Genomic DNA, 18,637 nt, shown 5'->3' with positions numbered 1-18,637 from the left:
GGCTTCTGTTGATCAGATATGTAAGGCAGTGACCTGGTCTTCTCTGCACACTTTGTCCAAATTCTACAAATTTGATACTTTTGCTTCTTCGGAGGCTATTTTTGGGAGAAAGGTTTTGCAAGCCGTGGTGCCTTCTGTTTAGGTAACCTGATTTGCTCCCTCCCTTCATCCGTGTCCTAAAGCTTTGGTATTGGTTCCCACAAGTAATGGACACCGTGGACCGGACACACCAATGTTGGAGAAAACAGAATTTATGCTTACCTGATAAATTACTTTCTCCAACGGTGTGTCAGTCCACGGCCCGCCCTGGTTTTTTTAATCAGGTTTGAAGAATTTCTCTCTATACACTACAGTCACCACGGCACCCTATAGTTTCACCTTTTTTTCTCCTAACTGTCGGTCGAATGACTAGGGGGCGGAGCCTGGGAGGGACTATATGGACAGCTCTTGCTGTGTGCTCTCCTTGCCTTTCCCTGTGGGGGAGGAGAATATCCCACAAGTAATGGATGACACCGTGGACTGGACACACCGTTGGAGAAAGTAATCAGGTAAGCATAAATTCTGTTTTTTTTTTAACTTATTGTTGTGGACATTTAAAACTGCGGTGGAACATTGTGGATTCACAATAGGGTGTACCAATACCTATATCTATTAGAACAGTAATACAAGCTGTTTTATTTACTTTCATTTATATTTGGTTGCAGCTGGGACAGAACAATTCTGTTATGCTAACAAGGTGTTCTAATACCCATGTAACGCAAGAGCAATATTTGACAAGTAATTTTTACTTTGTTTGTGGTCGACCCAGATATTATTAACCTGTTCTATCTAATTAGTAGGGTGAAAGGGGTATGTGGTCTGATACTTTTTTTCTATCCAGTGCTGTACCAACTCTTTCTATCTATATACACACATTCTCTTTGCTTGCACCCATATTCCTACCAGCCTTTTTAAATTTTTGCACAAATTATTTTCATTCCATCAAACACTATAGGCCCATGTCATATGGATAGTGCAGAAGGTTGGATAGGGGATCCTGGTCTCCATCTAAATATCCTGCAGATGGAAAATGTTAAAAACCCACAAATATTAGGGAGGTAGAGAAAAATTTGAAGGGAACAAAGGAAAAGCAAAACCCACCTACATAAAACGCAAAAAAAAATATAGATTTTAATTTTTTTTATTGAACAAAGCACAGAACCAGTGTTTATTCGTTCTCCTCGCTGCGCAGTCTGGCGTTGGGGTTTGTGACTTTGATGGCTAGTTGAGCTGCTCTTTCCACAATAGTTTTGCGTTTTTTAGAGGAGACATTGTGAGCGATTTCTGCACAGAAAGACCTGAAAGAGAGGAGGAATCAAACTCAATTCATCTACTACGTTCTTCTTGCAAGTTTCTAGAAAGTGATATGCCAGATTTTTTTCCCCCTGAAACATTTAAGGTTTTAATTGTACCCAGCCATCTCTGAAGACTTAAATTTGTCCAACAGCCTGCGAAGGATTAGTTTAAGGTGAATGTCAAGTTTGGTGAATCAGTGCCCGGTTTTTAAAAACCCTATTGAACACAGGGGCACTTTCAAACTTTACATTTCACGTGTTTTGTTAAAATACTTATCTTTTAATCTTGAAAGCCGATCCAGCGATTCCCCCTCCTACTGCTTGGCACTTCATACATCAGCAATGACAAATACAGCATCCTCCAATCACGGCTTCCCCTAGGGGAAATTCATTGCCTGAAGCAATGCCATGACTGGAGGAAGCCGATTTGTCATTTTAGACATATGAAGAGGCTTGCGATGGGTGGGGAAGCGGCTTTCAAGATTAAGTTAGTATTTTAACAAAAAAAGAGTGAAATGTAAAGTTTGATGAAAGTGCCCATGTTTTCAATTGTGTTTAAAAACTGAGCACCGATTCATCAAACTTGACATTCAAGTCCAGTTCATTTTAAGGGACCCATAGCTGTGCGAGATACTATGATTAGAAGGCAATTTTAAATAACTTTCTCAATTCACTTCCATAATTAATGTGTTTTGTGCTCTTGATAGCCTTTGTTGAAAAGGATACCCAGCAGTCTCCAGAACTGCTGATTGGCTCAAGCAAAGCCTTCAGCTAGCTCCCAGTAGTGCATTGCTGGTTCAACAAAGCATACCAAGAAAAATGAAGGCAACATGAGTAAATTGGAACATTGTATGTTCTGAATCCTAAGTTTTTTGGGTTATATGTCCCTTTAATAACTAGCATCCTTCAACCCCCATGAGGGATTCTTGCATTAAACACAGCCCTAGACCACATGCAAACATACTGTGTACAAGGGAGAATTTTAGATGCCACAGAGTAACGCTTCAAGTATCAAGATTGTTACTGGACAGTGAAGGTGATCTGCAGCATTTATGTTTGGACCACAGAAAGTGCAAATTTAACTCATTGCCAATCATAACTGGGTTGCTTTCTATACAAAAGAGACTGATTGTAACATATCTACCATAAGAACTTGTGGTGAGTGTACCTCAATGTGTAGACACTAAGGTAAAGCTTTTACTGTGTTCCTTATGCAAAAGGACATTTGGCAGTCAGGCATTATGCTTCTACCAGGTGAGCTGAATTTATTCCAAGAAAAATCATGGTTGTGTGTGGGGGAAAGATTGTAAACTAGGCCAAAAAATAAATAAAATAAATGATATCTTCTGCATGTGGCAGAGTAACTTCCAGTGGCCAGTACATTAGCCGACCATGGAATGGGTAACTACTCTGCTATCATCTTCCTCCTTCATAACAAGCCAGAAAAGCATGAAAGGCTCCCCAGACAAGAATCAAGAGGGTGGAAAGGAATTCTCTGCTGTGTCCCTAATCTACTAAGCAATGGATGTGACAGTTTAATAAATTCTCACAAATATACAATTGCTGCGAGACTGAAATCTCACAAGAGGAAACTAGGTAGGTTTAAACTGAGCTAAAATCCCTCAAGTCTTGTTTTTTTCAAGCTGACACTAAGATATTACATATTTCTGAATTATGTAACATTTACCGTCTCTGTAAATAAGGTCAGGGTACCAACCTACAAATAAGCAGTTGGCAACTCTTGGCAGGGTCCTTTCTACCCCTGCAATGCCAAACATGACTATCAAGTAGTGTTGCAGGATTTGAAAAAGTAAATGAAACTAAAACCAGCCAGAAAATTAAGGAGCCAACTATATATTTCATTTTTTGGCGCCAGTGAAGGCTTTTATATCAATATGTAGAAAAATCTAATAATTTAAGAAAGAAAATATGATATTGTATTAACAGCTCCCAGGCACTTTGTTCCTATAATTGAAAAGTTGTGGTTCCTTTTGAAAATCACGAGCACACTTCATCTAAACACACCAGGGCTGGACAATTACAGGAAAAGGGAGCAAACTACTACTATTCAAAACATGCACTGGATAAGCCATTGTGTTTGACTGGTTTAAGTGCCACTACTGTATATTATGATTACAAGAAAGAATATATATATATATATATATATATATATATATATATATATTATGATTACAAGAAAGAATATATATATATATATATATTATGATTACAAGAAAGAATATATATATATATATATATTATGATTACAAGAAAGAATATATATATATATATATTATGATTACAAGAAAGAATATATATATATATATATTATGATTACAAGAAAGAATATATATATATATATATTATGATTACAAGAAAGAATATATATATATATATATTATGATTACAAGAAAGAATATATATATATATATATATATATATATATATATATATATATATATATATATATATATATATATATATATATATATATATATACTCACCCCGTTATCCCTAGCACCACATTTTGCCAACATATGATCTAAACAAACACTGCACTAGTTACAAGATAGTAAGAATTAGAGGGCTAATACCGCATAACAACCCTTTATTGGAGAGAGTTAAATTCTGGATTTCTGAGATTGACAATATCTCTTTAGCAGCCTAAATGTAGTTACTTACTTGTTGCTCATCATGAGAACCTCAAGCTCCTTTACATTGTGCACCAAGAACTTCCTGAACCCTGAAGGCAGCATGTGTTTGGTTTTCTTGTTGCTACCATAACCAATGTTGGGCATCAGAATCTGTCCCTTGAATCGCCTACGGACTCTGTTGTCGATACCTCTGGGCTTACGCCAGTTACGCTGTGGAGGAAGAAGTTATGGAAAGTGACAATTTGCACACACCAAGCCAGGAAGTGTACAGACATGGGTAATGACAACGCTGTGAATACTCACCTTAATCTTGACATAGCGATCTGACTGGTGACGGATGAACTTCTTTGTCCTCTTTTTAACGATCTTAGGTTTGATGAGAGGCCGAAGTGCAGGCATGGTACCTTCAGGAAGAAGCACAAATAAGTATGTCTGGTGCATGTGTAGGAAGAAGCAGATAGAAGAGCTACAGCAGATTAGACTTTTTTTTTTAAATATTTCTATTTAATGGGCACTTCAAACTGCCTGAGATGTATATTCTCTAATTCAATGTTTCTCTAAACTCCAGTCCTCAGAACCCTTAACAGACCAGTGTTTCATTATATCTTAAAGTGAATGTAAACTTTGATGCTAAAGTGCCTGTTTTTAAAACTTTGATTAACAGGGGCACTTTAATTCATCAAAATTTACATTTCACTCCTGTTGTGACAAAAAACAACCTTTTAAACTTCACAGCAGCTCCAGCTTCCTCCGGTCTCACGAGCCATTTCTGATGTCAGAAATGATTGATAAGTCATCCTCCAATCACAGCTCCCCCCCCCCCCCCCGGGGAATTCAGTGTCTGATTCACTGCTGTGATTGGAGGAAGCAGGATGCCTCATTTTAGACCCAGAATGAGGCTTTGAAATGGGTGGAGGAAGCTGGAGCTGCTGTGAAGATTAAAAGATACGTTTTTTTCACAACAGGAGTGAAATGAAAATTGATGAATTAAAGTGCCCCTATTTTTAATCAATGTTTTAAAAACCGGGCACTTTAGCATCAAAATTTACATTCACTTTAACTAGAGCACAGGTGAAATAATCATCTGAAGGGTGAGGGCAGGTTAGTAACCATGGTTACTGATAAACTGAGTTTCACCTGTGCTCTTATTAAGATATAATTAATATCTGGCCTGTTAAAGGGACATGAAACAAGTTCTTTCATGATTTAGAAAGCACATAATTTTAAACGTTTTAATTTACTTCTATTAACTAAATTTGCTTAATTCCCGTTATATGCTTTGCTGAAAAGCATATATAGATAGGCTCAGTAGCTGCACATGTATGCCTCGTGTGAGTCTCACCCATGTGCATTGCTATTTCAACAAATATCTAAAGAATTAGGCAAATTAGATAATATAAGTAAATTGGAATGTTTAAAATTTTATTATCTACCTGAATCATTAAAGAAATTGTGGGTTTAATGCAGTGCCTGACAAATGTTTAAAAATTAGGAGCCAGACAGTGTGATTGGTATATAGATATATGGAATATAACCCAAAAGGTTAGGAGCCAGTGGCTCCTGGGTTTGTCGAGCCCTGGTTTAATGTCCCTTTAAGGATCTGGAGTTGAGAATCTGCCCTAATCTATCATTACATAGGTAGAAACCAGTGATTAAAAGGACAGTCAATGTTGGGCAACTTAAGGGACATGCAACAAACTGTTTCTTTCAGGATTTAGCTAAAAAGCAACAATTGTACATTTTTTCTAATTTACTTCCATTATCAATGTTGCTTTATTCTCTTGGTATCCTTTCTTGAAGGAGCAGCAATGCACTACTAGGAACTAGCTGAACAAATCAATAAGCCAATCACAAGACACTAAACAGCTAGCTCCCATCTCCTGTGAGCCTATCTAGATATGCTTTTCAGAGAATACCAAGAGAATGAAGCTAATTAGATAAGTAAATCGGAAAGTTGTTTAAAATTGCATGCTCTAAATCATGAAAGAAAAAATAAATAAAATTGTGCTTTATGTCCCTTTAACCCTTTGAGTGCTAAGCTGAATTCTATATTTTTCTGTTTTTTACCATTTAAATTTTTTTTAAAACTTTATTTTTCCCCCCCAGATCCCCAAGACTTATACCATTGGAAAGGTTAGGCGATTACCTTTCCAATGGTAGGTCTTGGGGGTCTGTAGCTGCTTAGATCCCCGAGATACAGGTTTCTAAGCAGCATGTCCCCTTTCCCTATACTTTGTATGGACAATTTTAAATAAAGTTGCGCAGTGACGTCACCGCATGTAACGGGAAGCCCCAGCATTGCCTGTCCCTATGCAGGCCCGATCGCTGGGGTAGGAGCTGGTGGGGGCCCCCAGATTGGAAAAAAAAGTAGTTGAGTGCTAATGACGGCTCTGAGCCATCATTAGCACTCAAGGGGTTAAAGATAGCCTTTTGCTTACATTTTTTTTAAAAAATATATTTAACAAAATTTGGCACCTAATATACTTTCCGTGCGTGAATTTGTCCTTTGGCGCAGCAGTTTTTCTAAAAAGTGCATCACGGACTCAGTCTAATCACAGCAAGTCAGATCGCACTATGCTCCTGCGCTAAAGCTGTTGACTGCTTTACCTAGCACAGGAGCGCACTACATGTTTGAATAGCGCGATTTGGCACCGATGTGAAAAGACGTGAGCCTGCGACATGCTAGTTGAAAAAAAAAAAAAAAAAAAACTGGTGCACATTAGTATGGCTTTGCACACAACTCAAGTATAGTATTAGCTGCCAAATTACATATTGAAAGGTTTTCAAGCGAAAGGCTATCCGTAAAGTTACATAATCCTGCACACAGTGTAAGTTATGCGACGTTACCCTGTCTGCAAATTTCCCACATTCACACTGAGCTTTACAGGCCAATCAAGAATGATAAACTACTGCATAATTTTTTTACTAAACATTGTTACTACTCAATACACTGCTTAAGTTTCAAAATGTTTCAATGCCTGTGTCTCAACACTGATTGAGGTGGGGATGGCTAGCCCAGGTATCTTAGCTATGCAATTCATTTTGCTTACTTTTGAAAATTTAATACCCGACGGCAATTTATACAAATCTCAACCTGTTTTATGTCCCTTTAATGTCGGCTAGACACAAGTCCAGTCAAATTTAAAGGGTTGCTTAAGTAAAAATAAAAAAGGTTTTTAACAATAACCCCCCCCCCATCATTTTTCTGCCAGTGAATGTAGTATAAGCATGTATACCGGCCCCTCATCAGCTGTAATCTGATCCGGAATGATGCAGGAGCACAACTTACTACAACTGGTTAACACGTTTGCAAAGCTTAAAGGGAAAGAAGCATAAGTTAAAGGGATAGAAAAGGTCAAAACTGAAATGTGCATTTAAATTGTAATCTGAAGCATTTTTGCAATATACTTCCATTACCAAAAAAGTTTCTAGTAAAAGTTATCACTGGTTTTCAGCAGCATACGCACATGCGCGTGGCTACGTGCCAGTATTTAAACACCACACTTCCACAAAGTCAGCTCTGAGCTTGAATACTGGTGCACGGTCCCTCATGGCATATGTGCGTATGCTGCCTAAACCAATAGAAAAGTTGCAACTTTTACTAGAGACATTCTAGTTAATGGAAGTATATTGGGAAAACGCTTTTGTTTAAAATGGACCCATGCACAGTTCAGTTTTGACGTTGTTACTATCCCTTTAAATTTTAGTTCTGACAGAGCCTGCAGTTTTAGGTGACTTTTCAATGTACTTCTACTACCAATTTTGTTTGTCTCTTGGCATTTGTTGGAGCAGCAATGCACTATTGGTTTCTAACAAAACACATGGGTGAGCCAATGACAATTGGTATATATGCAGCCACCAATCAGCAGCTTTGCTGCTCCTGAGCTTTACTAGATAAACCTTTCAGCAAAGGATAACGAGAAGGAAGCAAATTAAATAGAAGTTGGAAAATTGAATGCTCCGTCTAAATCATGAAAGAAAAAAAAAAAAAAGTTATTGAAAAGCATAACTATGTAGGCTCGGGAACAATTCTCTACTGGTAGTTAGAGACATAAAACCCAAATTTTGTCTTTCACAATTTAGAAAGAGCATGCAATTTTGAACTTCTATTATCTAATTTGCTTCTTTCTCTTGATCTAATTGGCTGAAAAGCATATCTAGATAGGCTCAGTGGCTGCACATAGATGCCTCAAGTGATTGGCTCACCCATGTGCATATATCAAAAGGAAGCAAGTTAAATTAAAGTAAATTAGAATATTTAATATTGTATTCTCTAACTGAATCATGAAAAACCATTTTGGGTTTAGTGTCCCTTTAACTGGTGATGGGTGGCTATAAGCAAGGGTCTCGCGCCATTGGCTCACCAGATGTGTTCAGCTAGCTCCCAGTAGTGCATTGCTGCTCGGGAGCTAACTGATTATCATCCATTTGTAAACGTTCTATGCGAACAACGCAATAACAAAATGCAAATATTAGTGCAACCCTATCAGTTCCAAAAATAAAATGCATTATACGGATCTATAGCCTTTTAATATAAAAATGTTCCACTCCTGAACCTGCAACCAACTAATAGCCACTAGCTCGTATTTCAAAAGGGGGGGGGGGGAATGAGCGCCTCATACCCAGCAAACTATACACAAATAACCGAGACGTTCGCCACACAGTGCTTAGTACACAAGCAGTCGAGTTCCTGATACTAAACACACGAATCTATTAATAATAACATTGCAAAACGCTTCACAACCCGGCTTCATTGCCACTGTAGGCCTAACTCAACGGATAAACATCAGATAAATGTCTCCACATGCCCAATTCCCATAAATACCAGAACGCGGGTAACGACAAGAAGGTGAGGGACAAACAGGAATACACAAGGGCACGGGATGGGGATTAACGAGGTAGGATGACAACGGATTCACTCACCGGTAAGATGTGTCTGCCTACTTCGCAGACAGCCCGGGGAAGAGAGAGAGGAAAGCGGAGGCGGAAGGGCTATACAGCAGGCAGATTTGTGTGAAACAGCGCCAGCCTATTTATTGGCACCAGATGGAATTGCAATTAGAAGGCTAGAAAAAGACCGACAGCGAACAGCGCTGCTGAATATAGTGGCACTAGATAGTACTGCAGGTAGAGCTGCTAAAGGTGAGAGGGATGGCAGATTTCCCTTAGCTAAGAGTATTATATCACGTAATACATTTATAATGGATGTTCACTTGCTGAAAAATATGTTTTGATTATTGTAGAAGTTGTGCTCCACTCAAACAGCTTTAATCTGACCTTATGCAAAAAATATTTTATATATATATATATATATATATATATATATACACACACACACACATACATAGGCTTACCATCATTTTTAGAGGTGAAACTGGGACCACCTGGTGTGGTGCCAGTGGGGGTGTGGCCAGGGGTGTGGTCAAGGGGGCATGGCTATTACCGGTCCTTTTAAAGTAGTAGCTTTTATATGCGTAATGTTTTGTGGATACTCTACCCTTCCTCAGTCAAACAAGTGAATCACACAGTTTAAATAGACCATAACATCACCCTCTAGTGAAAAAGGCACCATTACGTTGTCATGGCAACCCATACACAACATGAGCAAATAAATCATTCATCTAAATCTCAGATTCTAAATAATGCCAAACATCAAGCATAATTATCAATTTCATAAAATAGTGAAAAGTGTATACATCACACAATTTAATATCTGCAGTGTAATATGTGTTTTATGTGTCTAATTAAGGAACAGAGCCAAATACTTATAAGGCATAAATGCAACATTGAATGAAATAAGTAAAAAAGAAACACATACCTGCTAAACCTGTTTAAGAGGCTAATCTATACCATAATGCAGGAAGATTACAGCCAAAATGCTATTCTGCATGAAGTAAAGCAAGATCCATGCCAATCCTGCCTGTATGCACTTCCTGTTCATACTCATATGATTCCCCTAAAGGTGTATTACCGGCAATGTCACTAGGGTATGCGGGTTTAAATTCTTAGAAAAATAAACCAAGTAGTACTACAAAATTAAAAAACCCTATGCTGCTCACTCAGCCTGTATTACTAAATGTAAACTTTGAAGGACACAGACTCTAAGCTAAGCTGGGCTGTATAAGTACCAGCATCCAATTATGCTGGAGAGTCATAGTCCAGTCATTTTGAATAATGTGTCTGGGTTTCAGGCGGTCTTAAACCCGGACACATGATTTGAAACCCAGAGGTGGCAACCCTACTGGGACAGAATGAACAACTGGGTGGGACACTGGGACAGCGCCTCTAAACAGGGACAATCCCAGTAAAAGTGGGACTTCTGGTAAGCCTACACATACAGTATATATATATATATTAGCATGTGTAATTGCTGCCTTAAAGGGACACACAACCCTAACATTTTTTTCTTTTATGATTCAGATAGAGCTGAAATTTTAAGCAACTTTCTAAATTACTCCTATTATACATTTTTCTTCGTTCTCTTGGTATCTTTATTTGAATGTAAGGTTAGGAGCCAGCCCATTTTTGGTTCAGCACCTGGGTAACGCTTGCTGATTGTTGGCTAAATGTAACCACCAATCAGCAAACTCTAACCAGGTGCTGAACCAAAAATGGGCCGACTCCTAAGCTTTAAATTCTTGCTTTTTCAAATAAAGATACAATGAGAACAAATAAAAATTATAATAGGAGTAAATTAGAAAGTTGCTTAAAATTGCTGCTCTATCTGAATCATGAAAGAAAAAAATTGAGTTTTGTGTCCCTTTAATTTGCATTGGTAGATTTTTTATTTTATTTTTAAGAACATGACTATGGCCCTTTTTTTAAATCAAGTCAGATTGGCAACTTGCAGCAAAAATCCATTTGAAAAATTCAAGCCACTATTCAAAATCAAAGGTCCAATCTGACATGCTTAACTTGTCTGGCGATGTGTGAAATGTTGCAGAAAATATACAACGCTGCAATATTTCATGCTTCGGGCAACCATATTACCTTGGACATTTAAAAAAAGCAGGTAAGAATACAAATACTTGAATTCTCACTTCAAATCTTCGCCATATACTTGATGGAAATCACCATTGTAATCAATAGATGAAATATAACCAAACAGCAGTACTGGGAAAAAGAATTTGTATCTGCATAATACATCATTTTATTTCTGGTCCAAATAAAGACTTAAAGGGACAGTAAAGTCTTAATTAGGCATTCATGATTTAGTCAGAGCATACAATTTTAAAAACATTTCCAATTTATTTATATTATTTAATTTGCTTCCTTCTCTGGTTATCCTTTGCTGGAGGGTTTATCAAGGTAAGCTCAGGAGCAGCGAAGAACCTACATTCTATCCGCTGATTGGTGGCTGCATATATATGTGTTCAGTTAGAAACCAATAGTGCATTGCTGCTCCTTCAATAAATGATATCTAGATAATGAAACATATTTGATAATAGAAGTAATTGTATGTCCTACCTAAATCATGAAAGAACATTTTTGGGTTTCATGTCCCTTTAAAGCGATAGAAAGGTAAAAAATTAAATGTGCATAGGTGCATTTAAATTTCAAATATAAGCACTTTTGCAACATATTTCCATTGGAAAAATGCTTCTAGTGAAAGTTATTACTGTGTTTTAGTGGCATACGCACATATCCCATGAGGGCCGTGTACTAGTGTTCAAACACCATGCCTGCTGACTGTGATTGTTTTTCCCAAACTAGACACATGTTATTATTATTCTTTATTTATAAAGCGCCAACAGATTCTGCAGCGCTGCCCATGGGTACAAAGATAAAAGTACAACGGAGTACAACGAAGAAACAATACAATAAAAAAATGTTAAAGGGACAGTCTACACCAGAATTGTTATTGTTTAAAAAGATAGATAATCCCTTTTTTACCCATTCCCTAGTTTTGCATAACCAACACGGTTGTAATAATATACTTTTTATCTCTGTGATTATCTTGTATCCAAGACTCTGCAAACTGCCCCCTTATTTCAGTTCTTTTGACAGACTTGCATTTTAGCCAATCAGAGCTGGCTCATTGGAACTTCACGTGCGTGAGCACAGTGTTATCTATATGACACACATGAACTAACATCCTCTAGTGGTGAAAAACGGTCAAAATGCCCTGAGAGAAGAGGCGGCCTTCATGGGCTTAGAAATTAGCATATTAGCCGCCTAGATTTAGCTTTCAACTAAGAATACCAAGAGAACAAAGTAAAATTGGTGATAAAAGTAACTTGGAAAATTGTTTAAAATTACAGTCTCTGTCTGAATCATGAACGTTTATTTTGGACTAAACTGTCCCTTTAAAGGTACTGCCTTTATACCGTATAGGTTGGTTAGTAAGCATAGTTGTTAGACTAAGTTAGGATAATAGTTTTAAAAATATTTTCCCTATGTTTTAATTAGCATTTTTAGCTTGCACACACATCCATATTCCAGATCTCCCAACTACATATACATATTCCAGATCTCCCAACAACATATACATATTCCAGATTTCCCCACTACATATACAAAGTGCAGATCTCCCAACAACATATACAAATTGCAGTTCTCCCAACAACACATACATATTCCAGATCTCCCAACTACATATACATATTCCAGATCTCCCAACACATACATATTCCAGATCTCCCAACTACATATACATATTCCAGATCTCCCAACAACACATACATATCCCAGATCTCCCAACTACATATACATATTCCAGATCTCACAACTACATATACATATTCCAGATCTCCCAACCACACATACATATTCCAGATCTCCCAACCACACATACATATTCCAGATCTCCGAACTACATATACATATTCCAGATCTCCCAACCACACATACATATTCCAGATCTCCCAACTACACATACATATTTCAGATCTCCGAACTACATATACATATTCCAGTTCTCCCAACCACACATACATATTCCAGATCTCCCAACCACACATACATATTCCAGATCTCCGAACTACATATACATATTCCAGATCTCCCAACCACAGATACATATTCCAGATCTCCGAACTACATATACATATTCCAGATCTCCCAACCACAGATATATATTCCAGATCTCCGAACTACACATACATATTCCAGGTTTCCCCACTACATATACAAATTGCAGATCTCCCAACTACATATACATATTCCAGATCTCCCAACTACATATACATATTCCAGATCTCCCAACTACATATACATATTCCAGATCTCCCAACTACATATACATATTCCAGATCTCCCAACTACATATACATATTCCAGATCTCCCAACTACATATACATATTCCAGATCTCCCAACTACATATACATATTCCAGATCTCCCAACTACATATACATATTCCAGATCTCCCAACTACATATACATATTCCAGATCTCCCAACTACATATACATATTCCAGATCTCCCAACTACATATACATATTCCAGATCTCCCAACTACATATACATATTCCAGATCTCCCAACTACATATACATATTCCAGATCTCCCAACTACATATACATATTGTGCTTGTGTCATTGAAGAACTACAGTTAAGTCCGGAAATAATTGGACACTGACACAATTTTCATAATTCTGGTTCTGTACGCCACCACATGGGTTTTGAAATTAAACAACCAAGATGCGATTGAAGTACAGACTTTCATCTTTAATTCAAGGGGTTTGACTAAAAATATTGTATGAAACATTTAGGAATTGCAGCCATTTTCATACACAGTCCCCTTATTTCAGGAGCTTAAATGTAATTGGACAAATTAACACAATCATAAATAAAATGTCCATTTTTAATTCTTTGTCGAGAATCCTTTGCAGACAATGACTGCTTGAAGTCTGAAACGCATGGACATCAGCAAAAGCTGTGTTTCCTCCCTTGTGCTGCTTTGCCAGACCTTTACTGCAGCTGTCTTCAGCTGTTTGTTTGTGGGACTTTCTGCATTAAGTTCTGTCTTCAGCTGTTTGTTTGTGGGACTTCCTGCATTAAGTTCTGTCTTCAGCAAGTGAAATGCATGCTTGATCGGGTTGAGATCAGGTGATTGACTCGGCCATTGCAGAATATTCCACTTCTTTGCTTTAAAAAACTCCTGTGTTGCTTTTGCAGTATGTTTTGGGTCATATGAATTTGGCTGAATCTGAGCAGACAATATATCCCTATCCACTACACAATTCATCCGGCTGCTTCTGTCTTCTGTCACATCATCAATAAACATTAGTGACCCAGTGCCATTGGAAGCCATGCATGCCCATGCTATCACATTGCCTCCACCGTGTTTTACAAATGATGTGATAGGCTTCGGATCCTGAGCCGTTCCAAGCCTTCTCCATACTTTTTTCTTTCCATCATTCTGGTACAGGTTGATCTTAATTTCATCTGCCCAAAGTATGCTGTTTCAGAACTGGGCTGTCTTTTTTATATATTTTTTGGCAAAGTCTAATCTGGCCTTTCTATTCTTGAGGCTCATGAATGGGTTGCACCTTGTGGTGAACCCTCTGTATTTGCCCTCATGTAGTCTTCTCTTTATGGTAGAGTTGGATAATGATATGCCTACCACCTGGAGAGTGTTCTTCACTTGGCTGGATGTTGTGAAGGGGTTTTTCTTTACCATCATCCACCTCTGTTGTCTTCCGTGGATGGCCAGGCCTTTGTTTTTGTGTTACAGAGCACACCAGTGCGTTCTTTTTTTTCTCAGAATGTACAAAACTGTTGATTTGGCCACTCCTAATGTTCCTACTATCTCTCTGATGGATTTTTTTTTTTTGCAGCCTAAGGATGGCCGGCTTCACTTGCATTGAGATCTCCTTTGAATGCATGTTATGGGTTCACAGCAACAGCTTCCAAATGCAAATGCCCCACCTGCTTAAAGGGATACTGAACCCAATTTTTTTCTTTCATGATTCAGATAGAGCATGCAATTTTAAGAAACTTTCTTATTTACTTCTATTATCAATTTTTCTTTCGTTCTCTTGCTATCTTTATTTGAAAAAGAAGGCATCTAAGCTAAGGAGCCAGCACATTTTTGGTTCAGTACAATGGACAGCACTTGTTTCTTGGTGCTGTCCAATCAGCAAGGACAACCCAGGTGTTCACCAAAAATGGGTCGGCATCTAAACTTACATTCTTGCTTCTCAAATAAAGATACCAAGAGAATGAAGAAAATGTGATAATAGGAGTAAATTAGAAAGTTGCTTAAAATTGCTGCTCTATCTGAATCATGAAAAAAAAAATTTGGGTTCAGTGTCCCCTTAATTGATAATAAAATAATGAAGGAAAAGCACCCACCTGTCGATGAAACAGCTTTTGAGTCAATTGTTCAATTACTTTTGGTTCCTTGAAAAAGAGGGGGCTACATATTAAAGAGCTGTAATTCCTAAACCCTTCCTCCAATTTGGATGTGAATACCCTCAAATTAAAGGGACATGAAACCCCAAATTTTTATTTCATGATTTAGACAGAGAATACAATTTTAAACAACTTTCCAATTTACTTCTATCGTTTAATTTGCTTCCTTCTCTTGTTATCCTTTGCTGAAAGGTTTATCTAGGCAAGCTCAGAAGCAGCAGAGAACACAGGATCTAGCTGTTGATTGGTGGCTGAATATATATATCGATTGTGATTGGCTCACCAATGTGTTGAGGTAGAAACCATTAGTGCATTGTTGCTCCTTCAACAAATGATACCAAGAGAATGGAACAAATTAGATAATAGAAGTAAATTAGAAAGTTGTTTAAAATTGTATTTTCTATCTGAATCATGAGAGAAAAACATTGGGTTTAATGTCCCTTTAAAGTTGAAATACTGGGGGGGGGGGGGGCGGAGCTAGCTACTGAATGGATCAGCAGCATCTTGCTGAAGCTCCTGTGCTAATTATATAAATTAATCATTTAAACTACATAGTTTTCACTAACTTTGCTGGATAACTTAGGAGATTGTTGAGCTGAGATGCTGGACTGCCCTGACCGACTGCACTGATAACAGATACCGGTAAATCTAAAAGGAAACCGCTGCGAGTGAGATATCGAGGCCCTGAGGCACTGGACAATCTGGACCCTTATCATATATTTGGCGACAACCTAATTACCTGTTTGGGAGCTTTAAGCCACAAAGAGACACACAACTCCGGAGGGTCGGGGCTCCGCTCCGGAGCCGTCTCACTATACCCAGGTGCGGCAGAACTGAACAGCAGCTTTGGCTGTGTCTACTACAGCCGGAGCTAGGGACCGCATCACACACACAGCGGGGAAGGAGACTGAACAGCGCCCCGAATCAGATTGCATACCCGGCTGTCATTGGTACTCACACCCGGTGCTATCTGAAGTAAACGACGGCCGACTGAACACTGCTGCATAGAGCAGAAACTAGTGGCGCGAAAAAGCGCCATCTTGATTGCAGCCCGGTAGCTGGAAGCATTAAGAAGGGAACAGCTTGTAGAAATAAGAAACCGGAAACCCCACACAGTCAGCAAAAACAGGTAAAAGAGAATTATACTTGGGGAACCTAATAACTGATTGTGTTGGCACTGTATACTGAACCCATAAGCAGGGCCCCATAGTTGCTGGACATTAGTGTAACTGCTTACTAGAACTGCATCACTGTCTACTAAGGCATAGTTGTAAAACACCGGGCTGACTGTGTGAGAGTTTATCTGGGGGCAAGATTCAGCACTAGAGGAGATATCTTAACACAACATTGGTCAACAAAGTATTGCTGTTCTCTGTCCCCTCCATTTCCTGCTGGCCTTGCTCAGCAGGTCATACCCCACTTTCCCTTTCCGACTTCGTCCAGTGTGGACAAATGCCCTGGGGACAAGAGACAGTAAAAGAGATTCCAGCATTTTGATAAGGAGTGTCATTATATGCTCTGGCTCAGTCAAGCTGTAAAAATGAATGGAAATAGATAGCTAAATGGCTGTGTGAAATGGCTTGGCTGGATGGTCTAACAGAAATCTAATGATGTGAAAGAGTAAGATTTTTTCCTTTACCACAACAAACCCCTCATACTTTATAGAGTCCCACAGGGATTGATTAATATGCTCTTCAACAAGAAATGAGGGAGATATAGACAAAGTGAGTGAAGACTTTGACAGAAAGGCGGTTGGATGCTGGGATTTGAATTTGTTAGTGCATAACAAGATAAAAAGCAGAGGTTTGGAATGTACCTGCCTATTCTTCATGTACATTGAGAGAGTGGGGATCTCAATATATATATATACTTCAGAGGAGATTAACAAGCAACAGCATTATTGCACAGTAGCTGAAAATAAACTGCTTTTTGCTCGCACCTGAGAAACACAGAAGGGGGAGCCTGACTCCATATTCTCATATAATTGACTATTATACTTAAACATACTGCAGTACATTCCTATCAGCTTTGAAATTTGCCATGTCTACCAGAAAAGGCCCCAAAAGTGATAAAGGGGCGAAATCCATATCAGTGGACGCCTTCTTCAAAGCAGCTAAAACATCCAAAACTCAAGACCATCCCACAGTTGAAATGGAGGAAGACCTGGAGTCTGGGGATGATGTAGACTCTAACGATATGATACATGTAACCAGGGCAGATCTACGGTCCAAAATTACATCCAATTTTGAAAAGCTGTGGGACAAAATGGACAGCTTTCAAGCGACAATTACTGGCAGTCTCACTGAAATTAAGAATGAGATCTCGGAACTGGGAAACCGGGTAGACTCCCTAGAATCAACCACAGATGAGATGGGAGAGGAAGTTGCAACCATTTCGGAAACATTAGCCTCACAGCAACAAACAATAACGGAACTAGAAGAGAAAATAGAAGATATGGAAAATAGAAGCAGAAGATCCAATATTAGGCTTAAGGGGATACCGGAAACCATAACAGCTGAAGAGCTTCACACCTATCTCCAACAAATGTTCCACGCCATCCTGGGAACATCCAATGATTCGGACTACCCGATAGAGAGAGCTCATAGGGCTCTCAGACCTAAACCCAAACCTGATCAGCCACCAAGAGATGTTATTATCAAATTGCTACGATACCCAGACAGAGAGAAGATACTTCTAGCAGCCAGACAAAATCCCACCTTCAAATTTCAAGGAAATATCATCCAATTTTTTCAAGACCTCTGCGTTAAAACACTACAACGACGAAATGCACTACGGCCTCTTACTCTACTTCTGAGCCAGATCCCATACAGATGGGGTTTTCCTTTTGCACTACAAGTGGTGCGGAATGGTAGACTGCTGTCTATCAAGACAGTGGAAGAGATCCCTGATATATGTAGATTTCTTGACCTAGAACCCCCAGACACCACAACTGGAGAAACAACAACACATCCACCTGACTCATCCCAAGGCCATCCAAAACCTCAAAGATCAAAGTGGAAGAAAGTCACTAAGAAGAAAACGAAAACTTGAAACTGTCGGATAAACCACACTTGAGGTGGAGGAAGATATCTCTGTTCTTTGATGATAAATCTGAGGTTTACCCGATCTGGATAGCCTCTGATTCAGCAATGAGGTTTATTGTCTTGACCTTTTTTAAAGGACTGATATTATTATTTCACTCAAAAAAGGGACATATGCTATAGTTTCTGGTAAGATCACCGGCTTGTCATTATTTATGTTTGTTTTTGACACATGTTTATCTTAAAACTA

The 18,637-nt window shown here is 38.5% G+C and overlaps 1 protein-coding gene across 1 annotated transcript; it reads right to left on the bottom strand.

Annotated features, from left to right (window-relative positions):
* Nucleotides 1-1,164: 1,164 nt before the first annotated feature.
* On the bottom strand, nt 1,165-8,930 carry LOC128666283 (60S ribosomal protein L32). The gene is made up of 4 exons (XM_053720770.1): nt 8,912-8,930; nt 4,292-4,392; nt 4,017-4,198; nt 1,165-1,337 (listed from the first exon to the last, which is right to left on the bottom strand). Exons 2-4 carry the CDS (start codon nt 4,385-4,387, stop codon nt 1,208-1,210), a joined length of 408 nt encoding a protein of 135 aa, XP_053576745.1. The 5' UTR covers nt 4,388-4,392; nt 8,912-8,930; the 3' UTR covers nt 1,165-1,207.
* Nucleotides 8,931-18,637: the final 9,707 nt, after the last annotated feature.

This window comes from Bombina bombina, chromosome 7 (genome assembly GCF_027579735.1).
Source record: "Bombina bombina isolate aBomBom1 chromosome 7, aBomBom1.pri, whole genome shotgun sequence".
Classification (NCBI taxonomy): domain Eukaryota; kingdom Metazoa; phylum Chordata; class Amphibia; order Anura; family Bombinatoridae; genus Bombina; species Bombina bombina.
The sequence above is the reverse complement of the archived record's forward strand: the minus strand, read 5'-3'. Positions and strand labels throughout refer to the sequence as shown.